The following is an 18493-nucleotide window of genomic DNA, read 5'->3' as shown; positions in this document are numbered from 1 at the left end:
TTCTTGTAATTTCTGAACAACTATAATTCAAAGCAAAAACCATTAAATAAAATATGATAATATGACAGAAAAGATATGTGTGCCGTAAACCTTTATACAATTAATAATATTGCACCAAAATGTTGAACCTAAAATGGCAGTCAGCTGAAACACAATTATTTGTTGTGGAGACATTTTAATGCACCTCTTTTAATTTTTAACAGATCAAGTAGATGTAAAATAAATGGGATTAGGATTGAACCAATATACATGACAAATTTTGTAGTTACAAAGAAAAATTACCTTAATGGGTATCTCTGAAATATTTACAAAGTTTGATTGTATATTAGAGTAAAAAATATTGGGTAGGCTTCTCTGACATGTTAAAGGCAATATAAAAAAAAGCAACATAATTTTAAGCAACAACAAAACTCATTCCTATGCTTTTTGTAAATCCATTTTTTTTTGTTTTTTCAAGAAAGCATGAGATGAAAAGCACATAGTAGGAACTTGTACTGTTTGTTGAAATGAACTGTTACATGTATGTTAAGCTCAGAACAAGGAGAAATCATTATTTTAATCTATATTTTATTATTTTAGGTGCTATAGGAGACCTTCAGCCAAGAAAGCTATTCTTTGTGAAACTTAGTACAGAGTACATATTTTGACTATTTGATAATGCAATTTATGTAAATATTTGCAGTGTTACAAATTATTAAAACACAAGTAAATTAGGTGAGTTTTACCTGAGGTTACTTCTCCAATAAACGTATGAACCATTCTGTTCTCCGTCTTGGAGACGAGTAAGCTTCTCATGATGTTGGTGCCATTGAAGGATACTATTGATCCTGCTGAGTGCCCTTTAAGCACTAACTAGCTAACTCAAACCTAAGTTAAAACAAAAAGTTAAGCACTATTAATCTTTGTTATAGTTTGAAAAAATTGGTATGTTTTAAAATAGATTGTAACTTCATGTCATTTTGATAGTTAGTTTTCCAATGTCTAGTCATGGTTTTTAAACTTTTTTAAGTGTTCTCAGTTAATGTCAACTTTGTGTAAAAACTTACTGCTTGTGGGTTTAATATAAAGTATCTCTTTTTCCAGAATGAATGTGGACAGTTCCCATATGATGCGAACATCCAGATACACTGGGTATCATTCCTAGATGGGCGCCAGAGAGTTCTGCTTTTCACTGATGATGTTGCCTTGGTTTCCAAAGCACAGCAAGCAGAAGAAATGGAGCAGGCCAATCATGAAATAATCTTTTCTCTCCATAGTCTCGGGCTTTCACTGGTTAACAATGAAAGCAAGCAGGAAGTTTCATATATTGGGATAACCAGGTATGTAAAAAGGAAGATAGGGCATCAGAAGTCTTTAAAAAACATTGAGCTTGTAATATCAAATTTGATAAGAGTGAACACATAGTCGTTCTGTTTTGATACACTATACATTCTTTCAGCATAGCTCACTAAACAGCTGTTTTCACTGCTAAGTTGAAAAGCCCCTGAGATGAGAGATGACTAAGGTAATGTCTTTGCCCTTAAAATACTCATCATCAGTTGGTGGGGACAAAAGAAATTTGCTTCTGTCTTTGTTGTTCATATGTAATTTTTTAGATGAATCCTAAAAACATTGAGAAATGCTAGAAAAAGTATTTTATAAGTGCAATGGAAATACAGAGGCAGAAGCAATTAACTTGTTTTGTGCAGCAGAAGCAGGAGAAATGGCATGGTTCAGGAGAAGCCAACAACAATGGATTAGATAAATTGGAAAAATGTTCATATAAGAGAGAGTATTTGACATGGTTGCATAATCTCTAATGGGTCGTTATTTAGAACTTTTTAAAAGATGGGACCAGTTATTTTCTCTGGCTCTGCTTGTGTCTGTATAAGAAAAATTTTTGAATCAATTTACTTTGTTTTTTTTAAATCACATAACTTCAGTTAAAGACTTATTCTTGTTTTGGGAGTTGATGGGTAGAATAGTTAACATGTTACCACATATAAGGAGCATAGCATCAATTCATAGTCATATATTTAGTAAAGAAAAAAATCAATAAATCATCTGTGTAACATTTTCCACATCTGACAGATTAAGAGTACTATAAATGATATTATACATACCATTAATATAGTCATTGATATTGTTCTTTGATAGAACTTACTTTTATTATAGTAGTATATATGCTATTATATTTTGTCAAATTGACCTTTATAAGAACTTTTTAAAATGTGTCTAAAAGAACTTGATTACCTTTTTTCTAATACACACACATTCATAACACATTCATTAAGGATGTGTACTAAGGAAAAATAAGTTCATATTTTAATAGACTTTTTAAAATAGTTTTAGGTTTATAGAAAAACTGAATATAAAGTAAAGAGTTCCTATATACCCGTCACTTTCTCCTATTATTATCTTGAAATAGTTTGATACATTTATTATTGATAAACTAACCTTGATGCATAATTATTATCTAAAATCCATTGTTTATGTGTTCATGCTAGAGTTTGTTCTTTGTGTTACAAATTCTATGGGTTTTAACATGTATCCACCATTGTAGTATATAGAATAGTTTCACTACTCTAAAAATCACCTGTGCTCCACCTATTCATCTCCTCCTCTCTCCCCCACCCCCTGGGAACTGATTTTTTTTATTGTCTCTAAAGTTTGCCTTTCTTAGAGTGTCATTTCATTGGAATCATATAGTATGTAGCCTTTTCATATAGGATTCTTTAACTTAGCAATATCCTTTTAAGGTTCCTCATCTTTTTGTGGCTTGATAACTCACTTCTTTTTTTCACTCAATAAAATCCTATGTTTGAATGTACCACAGTTTATTTATCCATTCACTTAGTGAAGGACATCTCAGTTGCTTCCAAGTTTTGGCAGTTAAGAATAAAGCTGCTATAAACATTCATGTGCAGGTTTTTGTGTAGACATGTTTTCAAATCATTTAGAATATCAAGGAGTGTGATTGTTGGATCATATAAGAGTATGTTTCGTTTTGTAAGTAACTGCCAAGTTGTTTTCCTGAGTAGCCGCACCATTTTGCATTCCCGCTGGTAATGAGTGAGAGTTCTTGGCTCCACATCCTTGCTAGTGTTTGATGTCCGTGTTCTGGATTTTGGCTGTTAATAGGTACGTAGTGATAATTTCATTGTTGTTTTAATTTGTAATTACCTGGTTACATATGATGTTGAGCATCTTTTCATATGCTTATTTTTCATCTGAATATCTTTTTGGCTGAGGGTCAGATTTTTGACTATTTAAAATGTTTTCATTTTCTTGTGGTTGAGTTTTAAGAATTCTTTATGTAGTTTGGATACCAATCTTTTATCAGATCTGTATTTTGCAAATATTCTCTCCCAGTCTGTAGTTCATCTTTTCGTTTTTCTGACAGTGTCTTTCACAGAGAAGTTGTTTTAATTGTAATGAAATCCAATACCAGTTTTTTCTTTCATGGGCTATACCTTTGGTGTTGTATCTTAAAAGTCATCATGAAGCCCAAAGTCATTTAGATTTTTTTCTGTGTCATCTTCTAGGATTTTATAGTGTTTTTAATATGTAAGTCTATAATCCATTTGAGTTAATTTTTGTGAAATGTGTGAGCTCTGTGCCTAGATTCACTTTTTTTGCATATGAATGTCCAATTGTTCTGTTACCATTTGTTGAAAAGACTGTCCTTTCTCCATTGAATTGACTTTGTTCCTTTTCAAACATCAGTTAACATCAGTTGCCTTCATTTGTTTAGGTCTGTGTCTAGATTCTCAATTCTCTTCTCTTGATTTCTTTGTCTTTTCTTTCACCAATACCACACTGTCTAGATTTCTGTAGTTTTATGTTAGTCTTGAAGTTAGGTGGTGTCAGCCCTCCAACTTTTTTCTTCTCCTTCAATATTGTATTGGCTATTTTGAGACTTTTCTCTGTAAACTTTAGAATCAGTTTGTTGATATACACCAAATAGTTAGCTGGGATTCCATCATATCTGTAGATCAACTTGGGAAGAACTGATATCTTGACAATATTGATTCTTCATATCCATATACATGGATATTTATGTTTATTTAGATCTTGGATCTCTTTCATCAGCCTTTTATAGTTTTCCTCATATAGATCTTATACAAATTTGTTAAATTTTGTTATACCTAAGCATTTCATTTCTTTGTAAATGTTACTGTGTTTTTAATTTCAAATTTCAGTTGTTCATTTTTGGTATATAAGAAAGCAGGTGACTTTGGTATATTATCCTTGTATCTTGTAACTTAGTTGCAGGAGTTTTTGGTTGATTCTTTAGGATTTCTACATAGACCTTCATGTCATCTGAGAACAAAGACAGCTTTATATCTTCCTTCCCAATCTGTATACCTTTTATTTTCTTGACTTACTGCATTATGTAGGATTTCCTCTACGGTGTTGAGCAGGGGTGAACATCCTTGCATTTGTGCCCAATCTTAGTGATAAAACATCTAGTTTCTCACCATTAAGTATGATGTTGTAGGTTTTCATAGACGTTCTTTGATCAAGTTGAGGAAGTTCCCCTCTTATTCTCATTTGTTGAGTTTTTATCATGATTTATATAATTTATAGTGGTTATTTGATTACCTTCATTGACTGTTTTCCCCTAAATACATTATATAGTGAGGACATTGCTAACATGATCATTGATGAATATCAACATGGTATGTAAATTAAAATATTATGGAGTTACATTTTATTGTTATGAGAGCAGTATTCTCTAACCAAGGATCAGCTAAGTATTACCCATGAGCCAAATATAGATTGCTGCCTGTTTTTGTACAGCTCTTGATCTAAGAACTCTTTACATTTTTAAATGGTTGAAAAAAAAAATCAAAAGAAAAGTAGTATTTTGTAACACATGACAATTATATGAAACTCACCATATGTTGTCTGTAAGTAAAGTTTCTTTGGTACACATCTTGTTTTCTCTTTGACATGGCTGCAGCTGCATTTGCACCTGCTGCTCAGTGCACAACAAAAGACAGTACTGTATGTAGCTTAACTTGACAGTCAGTTCCATACAAAAAGCTATAGTGCAACTTTATTTTTTATTACTAATGCTTACTCATCTTAGAGACAAGAAGAAAAAAGTAGACTTTGAAGGTCTCTCATAGAGCAGTTTGAAATGGCAAACACTATGTAATGACATTGTGCCTGTGCTAAAAGACATTATATATTGACATTTCCAAACTGAGCACACATCATAATATCCCAACTCACAGGAAGGCAATGGTCAGAAAATAGAAAGTGTAAGACAAAATATCTCAGCACAGCAGAATTTCTTCACAAAAATTAAAAGCAGCTAAAAATGAGTTTGCAACCAAGTTAATTTCTGAGTGACTCATTTGGCAGCCAAGCAAGGAAAGCCTTTTACCAATAGTGAGTTAATTAAATCACATCTGATTGTAGCAGTAAAGAAATGTGTCCAGAAAAAATAAATTTGGGACTATTAGCCTTTTAATGAGAACACTTGCTTGAAGAATTGAGGATATTCAGAGCAACATCAATGTTCAATTTAAAAAAAGGGAAGTGATTTTGAGTGGTTTTCCTTGACTCTTGATGGGTCAACAGATGTTACCAATATTGCTTAGTTATACATTTGAGAAGCCAGTGCTGAATTTAAAGTAACTGAAGAACTAGCCTCTATGGAAAGTCACCATAGAACAACTCCAGGTGAGAATATTATCAAACTAGAAGAAATACTAATTCAGTTCAGCCTGAAGGAATCTTGAGATAGATTACAACTGACGATGACAAAAATATGTGTGGAGCAGAAAAAGACTTAGTTGTACAAATTCACAAAGCTCATGCAAATACACTGTTTAAAGCCTGTGTTGGTTATTCATTGTATTGCTCAGCAGCTGGAACTTTGTGGAAAATACTTGAATTGATCTTGTGTTATCAAACTAGTAGTGTCAAATGGTGAACTTCATTCATTCTTGTGGTCTTAACCATCATTAGTTGTGTGAATTTTGGTTAGAAATAGAAGCTGAATGCCCTGGCTTGTCTTACCATATAGCAGTTTGGTGGCTTAAGAGTGATACTTTGTATTGTACTCTTTTTGAGTTCCTGGCCAAGATTAATATTTTTTCTGAATGAAAAGAGCCACATGGCCTCAATCACTATTACTGAAGATTGAATGGCTTTGGACATTAGCTTTTGCTACAGAATTTATAACGAATTCAACCTAAAAGTAGAAGGCAAAATAGTGCTTACCTGCAAAATCTATACTGCCCTGAAGTTTTTTGACAACTAATGTAATCACAGTTAATGTCAGGGTGTTTTATATTCTTGCTGTCTGCTCAGTTAAAACTTGGAAGTGAAATCTCAAGCCTCAGACAAGTTTGGAGCAGATAGATTTTATGACCTGCAACTACAGTTCCAGCAACATTTTTTCTGACCTCAATGCAAATGCAAAGGAAGTTTCCACATTTTATTTAACGTATAATAGAAGAGCTTTTTCTGCCCAATCTTCAAGTGGAAGTGACTTATCTTTAATGTATTGACATGCTAAAGGCAACTATCGAGAAGAATCCAATAGAGTAGGAAATCTAATTTTAGATTAGAATTTTCTAATAGAAAATAGAATTTTATAAATGCATTCAAGTAATGTGCATTTATGAATATGCTCAATCAAAACAATATTCTCATAGATAAATATGAGTATTTGGCAGTGAAAGGGCACTTTTAGAGATACTTATTACAGACAAGCTTTAATAGATGAAATGTGCTATAGGTTATATAGTACTAGGGACCTATATAGTGATAGGGAACACTAACTTTGAACCCTGAGATGTCACCCCCTCAAAAGTATTAAAAAAATGTTTTGTAGGTATGTATGGTGATGGATGTTAACTATACTTACTGTGGTATCATTTTCACAATATATACAAATTATGTAAATAACAAATCATTATGTTATACACCTGAAATTAATGTATGTCAGTAGTGCAATAAAAATAACTAAAATTTTTAAAAAGTATTTTTTCTTATTAATAGATAATAGATAGACTTGTGTTTTTAAAAATTGTGCTCAATTCTTATTTTTATATTTTGAATTTCATCAATTAAAAATTTGTGAAAGTTTTTTTCTCTCTTACTGCTTACATCATAATCTTGACTTTGTCTCAACCCACAGAGCCTTAAAATACTTACTATATGACCCCTTACAAAAAAGGTTTGCCAATTCCTTAATCAATTGATGTCAGTGTATGATAGAAAAACATTTTCCACTGCCCCTCTTTTTGTATACTTTTTATAACACAGATGTATTTTTGTGTTTATAAAAAGTCTCTTGTATACATGTAATTTTTATAGGAGATTCATAGTTGCAATAACTTGGAGCAGAACGGAAATCACACAAACCTAAATATGTATTCTTAATTCAGTTTTCTTTGTGAATTATTTTAGCTCTGGTGTTGTTTGGGAGATGAAACCAGAACAGAAATGGAAACTTTTTAGTCAAAAGCAGATAATCTTATTGGAACAGTCCTATAAGAAACACCAAGTAAAAAAAGACCATGCCTGGATTAAACTAGACAATAACTTTGAGGTATACCAAAACTTTGTTATTTTGGTTTTTGTATATGTATTTTGCTGGTGGTGGTGGTGGTGGTAAGTAACATTTTACTATTCAAGTAAAAATGTGTGTACAGAAACAAATTTATTAGGATTGACATGACTAATAATAATTATTGGATTTTTAATTAAAATATATTATTAAATCATATGGTGAAACATGATTTTAATGTTTCTTTTCTGCATTTTAATAACTTCTGTTTATAAGACATATAGTTCCATGGAACTTGTTTTCTTTTCAGTATATTATGGAGAAATTAAGATTGCTTATTGAAACTTTTTCTCTTATATTTTGAATGACACCAATACATATTGCTAAATAAAGGCTGTGCAAAATTATATATTTTCATGATGAAAAACCTGTTTTGTCATGAAAACCTCAATTAAATTCATTAAATTTGAATGATTGTTGGACTTGGATAGATGTCCACAAATAAAGGTATACTCTATACAGGCCCTTACAGTTTGAACCGGAAAGTCACTTTTGCTTGAAGAGGACCCCAGAAACTTGGCTACAATCTTTAGCTTGCTGTGGTTCAGTCATACAGTTTTGATTACTCTCTGTCTTTGATATCTGATGGTTGAGTTTGCATTGGGGGAACACCAGATATGGTCCCCCACTCCCATCCCCATCCACATAATTGGTGGCCATGTTCAAGTGAAAAAAAAAACCCACTATATATTTAGTGTCAGACATAAAGAAGCTATTAACTAGTCATTGTTTGACTTTGTTAAAAGAATTATATAGAAATATTATTATTGCAAATTTTTTAAAAATATAAAGCATGGTATATTTTCTCTAAATACAGTTTATATGATTGAAAATTTCCTCATTTGTTTTCCTGATAACTGGTAAAAAAGAACTCAACTGTAGTTCACCTTGAGGTAGTGCTTTTGGTGAGACACAGCCATTAAGATATTTTTCCCTTTCAATATGTGGGTAAGTGGATATTTTAAATGGGCTACATTGCTAATACCAGCTCATCACAAACACACGTGCTTGTTTTCCAGGTCAACTTTAGTCAAGTTCCAATGGAAATGCGCCTCCCTATTCAGTGCCCTATACAGCGACGTTGTTTATCAGGAATTCAGATTTCATTTAAGCAGTCTCCTCACCAGAGAAGTTTGAGAGCCATGTTGTATTGGCTTCAGGTAACATTGTCATCCTCAATGAAATAAATCTATCTGACACTTCGGGGTGTTTAGGGATGAATTATTATTTTTTTTTTACAAGGTTCTAATGTATATTGTAATTGTTATCTTTTTATTTGTATGTTTATTTCCCTTCTTGAATCCTGTGGCTTCAACATACTTAATTCTGCAAGTCCAAAGACCTTGTGACTTTGGAGTCTCTTTACTTTGACCAGTTACCTGCAAGAACGTTTTCTTGCACTGAATTTGTTATTTTTAAATATTCCTTTGACTCTGTCATGGGGATCCCAAAGTAAGATTTTCTTTTGTCATTCTACATGGGAATAAACAGGGCTTTATCAGAGGATGTTTTTGACTGCTTGCTCCTTTCTTACCTTCTTCCCTCTCTTCCGTTTAACTACTAAATACTTGTAGGACATTTTTATTCTTTTTTTTTCTTTCTACCAATTCTCCAATTTCATATCCAGTTTCCACTTACACTTTATTTAAACTAGAGTTTTGAAATCTTACATGATCCGCAAGTACAAATATTTCAAGTATTGGTTTACATGTTTCTAATAGTGCCATATATACACACAGACACTCATGATGAAAGTACTGGTATCTTCCGTAGTACTGTCTCTGAAACTAAAAGTTTAAATTATTTTAAATCCTGTTGAGCTGCTTCTCTTTCTTTTTTTTTTTCCTCAGGTTGATAGTCAGTTACCAGGTACAGTGTTCCCAGTTGTATTTCATCCTGTAGCCCCTCCAAAATCTATTGCTTTTGATTCAGGTAAAAAAAATAAGTTGATATACCCTATTTATAAAAGTTAATAAGTAGGCATTATTTTGACCTAGTATAAAACATGATTGCTTTTTTCTTTTTTTTCTTCCTCTTAGAACCCAAACCTTTCATTGATGTGAGTATCATCACAAGATTTAATGAGTACAGTAAAGTCTTACAGTTCAAGTAAGTAAAGATTCCCCTATTTATCAGAATCTACTTTGAAAATAAATTTTACTTGTTTGAAAGTGACTTCTGTATAAAAATATTTTCCACCTGAACAGAATCCACTTTTGGTCAAGTAGTTTTCTGTGTTGAAACTTATTTTAATAATAGCCTCTGTGTATTTTAAAGCATAAAAGTCCTTCAATCTCCTTCTCTCCTTTGTAACTCCAGTTAGAATATAAAATTGTAGAATGTAAATGATATAGGTATAGGTATCTGTGAGTTATGTTCTTTAAAGCAATTACTGTGGACTTTCAAAAGTGGGTAATACCTGCTGTATTATCTAGTTGGTCTGTTTCTTCTATCATAAATGAGGGAATTGGGATTTTAAGTGCTAAATGTTAATACAGCAGTATTACCTCTACTGAAACCTTCACTCCAGTGAAAAAAATCTTAGTCTAAGTAGACTTTGATCTTATTAACACTTTTTAAGAGATGAAGAAATAAAACCTTATTATGGATTTGACCAAAATCAAACTTTTAACCTTGAAAATTACAAGGTTTGATAGAAACCCTTTTTCATCTTTTAAAATTATTTTTCCTTAGGTATTTTATGGTCCTTATTCAGGAAATGGCCTTAAAAGTTGATCAGGGATTTCTAGGAGCTATTACTGCACTGTTTACCCCAACAACTGACCCTGAAGCTGAAAGAAAACGGGTAACAATTTTTATTTCTTGGGCAAATTATAAAATAATCAAAAAATTATTTGAACTAACTGTAGTAGAGAAAAAAATTAAAATAGGAATTCTTGATTTAATTTTTTTCAGACAAAGATAATCCAACAGGATATTGATGCTCTGAACACAGAATTAATAGAGACTTCAATGACTGATACATCAATTCTTAGTTTCTTTGAACATTTCCATATTTCTCCTGTTAAGGTTTGTTGTAATTGTTATTTTGAAAACTTGGCAGAATTATTGTAGAACTCTTAAAGGGTTTGTGTACAAATGTGTGTTTAAATTTGCTGCATCCAATATTTTGTAGGAATTGTGTTTGATTGATTGAAATAATTAAGACAATTCTCTGTAACATATGTATGACCATGATTCCCACAGAGAAACCACCAGAGCATGTTCTCTAGTCTTGAATTAATAACCCCTTTATTCAAGGAAGAAGCTGACAAAAGCGTTTCTTAATTAAGCGAGGAAGTACTCACCAACGTTTAATGTTTCGGTTGCGCTTTGTAACTGCTATCACTGCTTAAACAGTCTGAACAGAAAGCTATGATGGGCGCCCTAGCCAGAATGTGAAAACGCTGAAGTAGGTATTATACTGTTGATGTGGTGCCTTTCACCCTTCCAAAATTTGATTGTAACTAAGGGAGTGGAAAATTGGATACCTTTCACTTGCCTGATCTTGTACTTTATGAACCCATTTTCTTTTTTCCTTTTGTTCTTTTAAGGTTTTATAGGGGGAGGTGACTTCTTAGTGAATTCACAAATGCTATCAACCATAATGTTCTGAACTTGTGTAATGAGCCAAATTTACAATTAAGTAACTTTAAAATATTGATGATCCTTGACATTCTCAAAAACTGTTTACAGTACATTATTTTCAATTGCATTCAGCAATCCATTCAGCTCAATGAATGGATTTATGAAATGGAATTATTATTTTAAATTGATGTACTAGTTTGTTGATATCAGACATACCCATAGTCTTAGGCTTCAGATTGACAGTGTTCTATGTGGTAGGTTATACACAATTTCTTTTTCATTATATATCCGTGAAAATCAGTTATTTATGAGATTGAACAATGCCTTCAACAAAATATTTACTGAATGCTTACTATCAAAGTAGCTGTGGGAGATATAAAATGACATCATGGAGTGTATCATCTAGGGTGGTATTAAAAATTGATAATTTACCTATTTGTGTTGTTAAGCATATGGGGAATTATGCCATAAAGTTGAATAATTGAGATCATAAACCATAGTTATTTTCTTATTCCATGGTGACTTTATCCTAGGGAAAGACTGGATCTCTATTACCTAAGCTTATCTTTGCTGGATCTCAATACTCACTGACTCTGCAGATGGGCAGAAGTCCACATCAAAGAAAAAAACCTGGCCTTATCCCAAGTCTGCTCTTTTAAGCCTACTGTTAGCTGGGTAAAATGTCTAGGGAATGGCAGAATGAGAAAGGAGAGTCATCTGCTTTATTACACAGGTCGAATTACCTTTTGCCCATATTTTTTGGCACTATTGCACTAATGATGATACAGCACAAAGTTGAACAAGCTAAATGGGAAAGTGAAAATCACATGTTTAAGTACTGAGTTAAGGGAGTCTGAGAGCTTTATTAGTCTTAAAAAAATTTATTGAGCAGCTTGCTAATTGTTGCCATAATTGTCATGTTATCATTACCTATTGTTATTATATAATTATAACACAATTTTTATTAATTGTTGCCATAAGTTATTTACCTTAATTGGATGAAAATAAATGATTATTCATTATTTTGACTGGTGGACTACTTGTGTGCAAGTTCACATGTTTTTCTTCTTCAAATGATTATGGTATTTTTGTAGAGTTTGGGGTTCCTCCCTATAAATACAATGGTATTTATACACTTTGAATAAAATATAGCTCTATTTTTGGAGCAGACTTATATCTTATCAAAAAGTAAACAAGAATTAGATACAAGTGGGCTATTTTGTGTTATGTGTAGAGTAACAAATACTTTGTCTAGGATTGAAAGATAAAACATTTGTATCTTGAAGATCTGGTTCCAGTGTATGTAAATTTTCTGGTTTTGTTTTCAACTTTCATTTATCAAATACTGTTTTTTCTCCTAGTTGCATTTGAGTTTGTCTTTGAGTTCTGGAGGTGAATCAGACAAAGAAAAACAGGAAATGATTGCAATTCATTCTGTCAATCTGCTATTGAAAAGCATAGGAGCTACTCTGACTGATGTGGATGACCTTATATTCAAGTAAGATTTACGTTGAGGCTTTTGTACCGAGGTTATGTTTCTGGATATTGATTCTGTCCATTTGTTTTAAATGTATTCCTAGAAAAATTATAATTCTTACTGCTTATACTTTGGTCCCTGTTTAATTATACTCTTTAGAAGTGCTTTTTACTCACAAAGATAAGGTTAAGAGCCTTGTATTTTCTTAAGTTGTTCATATCTAGATAATTGATATACACTAAAAGTTGAATTATTTTAGTAGTGTATTATAAATTGACCGTGTTTTAAAACAGCAATAGGTAACAGTAGGTTGAGATTTCAGTATAATCATATGGCAAAGTAGAGAAAACTCCCTGCAGCATTTAATAGGAGAGTGTTTTTGTGTGTGAGACTCATACAAATTCAGTGAATGCTTACTGAATTGAATATTCAGCAGTAGTATTGGAACAGATAGTTACCTTGGAGAAAAAAAATCATTTTATATCATTTACCTCACTTGTAACTATCAAATTTCATAGAAATGGAAGGATTAAATATAAAATTCAAATTGAAAAGAAGAAAAAGTAGATGTTAATTGCTATCATATCTCTGAATAAAGCAAGACTTTCTAAAATTCTAAAACAGTGAAAACATTCCCAATGGAATATACGAAATATACTTGACTACATCAAACTCAAACATGTTACAGCAAAATCAGTGAAAACAATTAAAAACTGAACTGGAAAAATACAATGATTATGACACAGAGAGAGGATTAATAGCATTAATATTAAACATTAAGAAAAACTAAAGATTTCAATGTCATAATTGCCAGAGGACAATAAAAATTCCCAAAAGGTAAGATAACGGTTGGCTGATAGGTATTCGAAATGTTCAGCTTTATTATATCAAAGAATATATGCAAATTTGAGCAAATTATCAAAGATTTCAAAGTATGAGCAATCCTAGCACTAGAGATGGGGGTGGGTCCAATAAACTAATAAATGGGCTTTTCTTTTTTTTAAACTATTTGTATGAGTAGAAAGTGATATATATCAGCAGACTTAAGTGTTTTTGTAGTTTTTCACTCAGTAATTCCTTTCTTGGGAATTCAGTCCAAAAAATAATCTTGAAAGGCAACCAAAGAATTACATTCAAGATGTACACATGGCAAAAAAAAAAAAAAAGATGTACACATGGCAATATTCCTAATTATTGCCAAAATTTGGAAATGTCTGGCAGTGTGAGAACTGTTTGCTATGACATTACCACATAATGGCATGATATGCATTCATTAAAAATGATTACATAGAATTTTAATAACATTGAGAATTATCCACAATGTAAAGTGTCTGAAATGCATATAAAATGTTTAAAATGTTTTTGAGTTGTGTAGAAAAGAAAAGAAAGAATTCAAAGTGGGAAATGACGAGAAGAAAAATACTTAAAAATCCACTGTGTGGTGGGATTATGCTTGACTCTTTTTACTTTTTACCTCTTTTTGTATTTATGAAAAACTTGCATGAGAATGAACTATTTTTATAATAATTCTGTTACCATAATAAGATCTCACACATAAGTGTGGCAAATGTACACAATGAATTGTAAAGTATTTAACAATGAATAATTTATCATTGAAATTTTAAGTCTTTTTTTTTTCAGAATATAATCTTAGTACCTTTCATCCTTTCTCCTCCCAGACTTGCTTATTATGAAATTCGATATCAGTTTTACAAGAGAGATCAGCTCATGTGGAGTGTTGTTAGACATTACAGTGAACAGGTAATTTCCTATTGTAGTAGCTCATAAGGAATACACTTCATAACATCAAAACAAAACATTTGTTTGTGACTTCACAGTATGCAATTTACCTTAGTTCACAATCTCATTATTTAGTAGTTTTCTTGAATAATTAATTTCTATTTCTTTGGTTATTTCCCACCATATATACCTTTTAAAAAATTTCCTCCAGTGCATTTTTCCCTTTGCAATTATACTTTTACCGCTTTGGGAGAGAATAGTCATTTAGGAGTCATTACACTTTATGTATTCTATGCCTAGTTTCTAAGCATAGTCTAGTAGAATTGCAAGAGGAATTTTAAGCCAGGTTTCTCCTCATGGCTTAGTTACTCTGTGGATCAGGACATATGCACAGAGACAGAATAGTTGTTTTGGGGCACTAGGGTACCATTGTTATACCATGGAGCCCCCAGGGGTGATGTTTCCCTTCCCTTCCCTTCCTCTGCTGGAAGGTTCTTTTTCCTATGGTGTATAGTTATAGCTATTACATGTTCAAATAAGGATATATTTTCATTTGCTTTTTGTTTTATTATTCTCCATCTAGTATCACAGTTAGTTATAATAACACAATAATAAAAAGTAACAACTAAATTTCATGTTCATTTAATATGCACACTTAGACATACAAGGCTACTGTATTATTCTACCTCCCATTTTATTGATGAGCACTCCAAGGCCTGTAGAGACTAAGTGACTGGTCCAAGGCTACATAACTGCTTAGTGGCAGACTCTGCCTCCAGCCTCGTTCTGTCCATTTTGAAAGCCCCTTGTAAGAACTAGCATAATCCTGGCACATAGTGAAAGATCAATTAATGGACATTGTGGTGGTTATTCTGAATAGCTTTCTTTTAACAACCAGTAATTTAATCAGTACTCCCCTTTTTTCCAATTGCATAATGATATTGTTTCTTGTAACAGTTGTAAAGACTTAATTCACTTTTTTTTCCCTTTAGTTCTTGAAACAGATGTATGTCCTTGTATTAGGCTTAGATGTGCTTGGAAACCCATTTGGATTAATTAGAGGTCTGTCTGAAGGAGTTGAAGCTTTATTCTATGAACCCTTCCAGGTATTGTTATTTTATTTATTTTCAATATAGGTCTGGAAAAATGATGTTTTATTCTTTAATGACAAATAATTTGTATTTTACTATGCATCTGGAAACTGAATAAGATGTTCAAATAAAAATATATAAACCTTATATTTTTATTTGAAATTACTTGAGATGACATTAAAAGATTGTTTTAGAATTAACTGAGCACTTTGAGTGTCTGGGCTGTAAAACATGCCCACATTTCCAGGATTTAATGTAGATCAAGGAAGAGTGCTAGGTAGATCAAGACCCTTTCAAGACTGTGTCACCACCACGGAAAGGATGAGTAGGGCATTAAAAACTGACTTTGTTTCATATTCAGTATTTCTTCTAACCTGTTTGCCTCCATTTAAAGTATTAAGAAGCCCAAATCAGTGAAGGTTTTTGAAGAAACAAAGCATAGAGAATAAATGAGAGAACAAGAGAGCTATATAGCTCTGTGGGCACTTTCGTATTACCAGAGAAGCTTGCTCTAGCAGCCTAGTGGAACTTGGTCCTGGGAGGCCAACCTCAGATTGTGATTGACGTTAGAGATTCACTTCTGTCCAATTTTTGTCATCTTAAAGGGTTTGCTGAGATCATGTGGGTTGAAAGTATCTTCAGACACCATAGGTGTTCTATCAATGTTTGGGTTAGAGGGTGAAAACTATATCATAACAATGTTTATGGATCTTTACAGATTCTGTGTTTTAATGGAAACCCTAAAATACTAGATTGAAAGTCTTAAACTTATTTAATTGCAAATAATAATTTTTTTTTGGCCAGGGTGCTGTTCAAGGCCCGGAAGAATTTGCTGAGGGGTTAGTGATTGGAGTAAGAAGTCTCTTTGGACACACAGTAGGTATGTATCACATATTTGTGTATATGAATATATATATATATTTTTTTCATTATGGTTATTATAATATGTATAGTTTATGAAAAACAAATGATAAATAATAAAAGAAGGATCACTTTTCTAATAATCTATTAAAAGATGTGTTCCTTTGTCTTTAAAAGGAAAATAATTTAACACTGACTTGCTGGGTTTTTTTTTAATGTCTTTGTAGTGTTGAATCAGTGTACTTTAAATAGTTTTATTCTTAGGGGAAAGAGAATATATGAATTTCTGAATTTTTATATATGACAATTCTTAAGCACCTGCTTGATTGTGTGCTTTGTATTGTGGTAATGCTCTTTAAAGAAACCATGTGACTTACTTCTCTGGGCCTTTTGATAGGTGGTGCAGCAGGAGTTGTATCTCGAATCACTGGTTCTGTTGGAAAAGGTTTGGCAGCAATTACAATGGATAAGGAATATCAGCAAAAAAGAAGAGAAGAGATGGGTCGACAGCCTAAAGATTTCGGAGACAGTCTGGCCAAAGGAGGAAAGGGCCTCCTGCGTGTAAGTCTCCTGTTGAAATTTCAAGAAGCATCCAACTTTTGTATACACTTTAGAATATGTACTGTAGCTGGTTGTTAAAACTCAAGTACTACTTGTGAGTAAAGGTCTGTCAGAGTAGCAGTAGTAATTTGTAGACTTTTCTGTTTACTTTTTTACTCTCCTTCCCCATTATCACCATCAGATATATTCCCCAGATCTCAGACCTAGTTTGGCTCTTGAGCTGAAGTGAAAACTATGATGTCAGGTTAGCAATATTGTAGAAGGAAAGGAAGTAAAACAGAAATATGGTAACTGATGGTAAGTAGAGGGGGAGGAGTTCTTCAGTACATTATCAGCTGACCATTTCTGTGGAAGGGAAGTGTAGAAGTTAAATGTTATAAACCAAGAGCTGCCTTTCACTACTTCTCAGTACTTTAAAGATTATACATAAAAATAAAATTACTGTTTCATTATACAGGTAACATATGAATATTCTCCTTATAAGTTGTTATAAGAACTTAAGACGTTCTCCTTTTAGTAAGTAATGAAAACATAGGTAAGGCTATATAGTACTCTCTGATCACCCCTTATCTCTTCTCAGAGGTGTGTAGTCATTTCAGTACAGCGTGTATCCTTTAGTTCTCTTTCTGTGCATTTACACAACATACAAGTAGTTTTAGTCACTACCATTTCTCAACAATTAGAATTGTATAAACATGACTGTTTTTAATTTTGGAAATTCTTTGTTTGTGCACTGATTTATAATATATAGGTGTTTTCTCTTCTAAAGTGCTTCATTTGTCAGCTTATTTGCTATCCTTCAGAGGTCCTTTCATTTTCAATTGTCTACACTTCCACTAAATTATGAAACAATTTCATTAAAATTTATTTGATCATAGGGATTACTTGGCTTAATTCACTCGTTTTAGTGATATGGAAATTGAGTCTTAAAAATGTTGAGTCAACTGCCTGTGGTTACATAGCTGATTGGTGCCAGAGCCAGATGTAGAATCTTTTCACCTGCTTTAATGTTACTTCTATTATAAAATTACACTTCCACGAGGTGCTTTCACTTAAATTTGCTGGTATGTTTGTAGAGACCTCTAGTGGCTGGCTGACATTAAGCACCTTTCATTCTGTGATTTCTCTTCCAGGGAGTTGTTGGTGGAGTGACTGGGATAATAACAAAGCCGGTAGAAGGTAGGTTGAGATTTTTCTCTTCCTGTACAAAGTCTGAAGAGCTGATACATAGTAAACATAGTAGATGTTATTGCTACTAGTTATGTGGTTGAAAGAATTTCTAATTTTATATTCATAGTTTTAAATCATTGTTTAATGAATATACTTTGCTCAGAAAAGAGAGATTGAGTACTAGACTATAATTCAGACTTTGAATGCTGTTTCCAGCAGGACCATAGTTAAACTGGATTCCTTTGAGCCCTCAAAAGCAATTGACTTTTTTTTGTTTTGTTGATTAAAAAAGTACTTTATTCAGTGCATCCCTATCAAAATCCCAGTTAGCATCTCCACAGAAATTGACAAGCTGATTCTAAAATTTATAGGGGAATTCAAGAGACCTCAAATAGCCAAAACAATCTAGAAAAAGAAGAACAAAGTTGGAGGACT

General features: G+C 32.3%; 1 protein-coding gene across 5 annotated transcripts in view; it reads left to right on the top strand.

Annotated features, from left to right (window-relative positions):
* The window catches only part of VPS13C (vacuolar protein sorting 13 homolog C), a 204354-nt gene that overhangs the window by 162267 nt on the left and 23594 nt on the right, over positions 1-18493 (top strand). For all 5 annotated transcript variants that reach the window (XR_008992619.1, XR_005028298.2, XM_057488866.1 and 2 more), the window contains exons 65-77: positions 1084-1319; positions 7411-7552; positions 8590-8730; positions 9421-9502; positions 9610-9679; positions 10265-10376; positions 10487-10600; positions 12520-12656; positions 14315-14396; positions 15368-15481; positions 16271-16346; positions 16725-16888; positions 18022-18067. Coding sequence is in view for 3 of the 5 variants with exons in the window: in XM_057488866.1 (XP_057344849.1) it covers positions 1084-1319; positions 7411-7552; positions 8590-8730; positions 9421-9502; positions 9610-9679; positions 10265-10376; positions 10487-10600; positions 12520-12656; positions 14315-14396; positions 15368-15481; positions 16271-16346; positions 16725-16888; positions 18022-18067 (1516 nt within the window). In the remaining 2 variants the exon portion in view is untranslated. The remainder of the gene's footprint in view (positions 1-1083; positions 1320-7410; positions 7553-8589; positions 8731-9420; positions 9503-9609; positions 9680-10264; positions 10377-10486; positions 10601-12519; positions 12657-14314; positions 14397-15367; positions 15482-16270; positions 16347-16724; positions 16889-18021; positions 18068-18493) is intronic.

This window comes from Manis pentadactyla, chromosome 11 (assembly GCF_030020395.1).
Source record: "Manis pentadactyla isolate mManPen7 chromosome 11, mManPen7.hap1, whole genome shotgun sequence".
NCBI lineage: Eukaryota > Metazoa > Chordata > Mammalia > Pholidota > Manidae > Manis > Manis pentadactyla.
The sequence above is the reverse complement of the archived record's forward strand: the minus strand, read 5'-3'. Positions and strand labels throughout refer to the sequence as shown.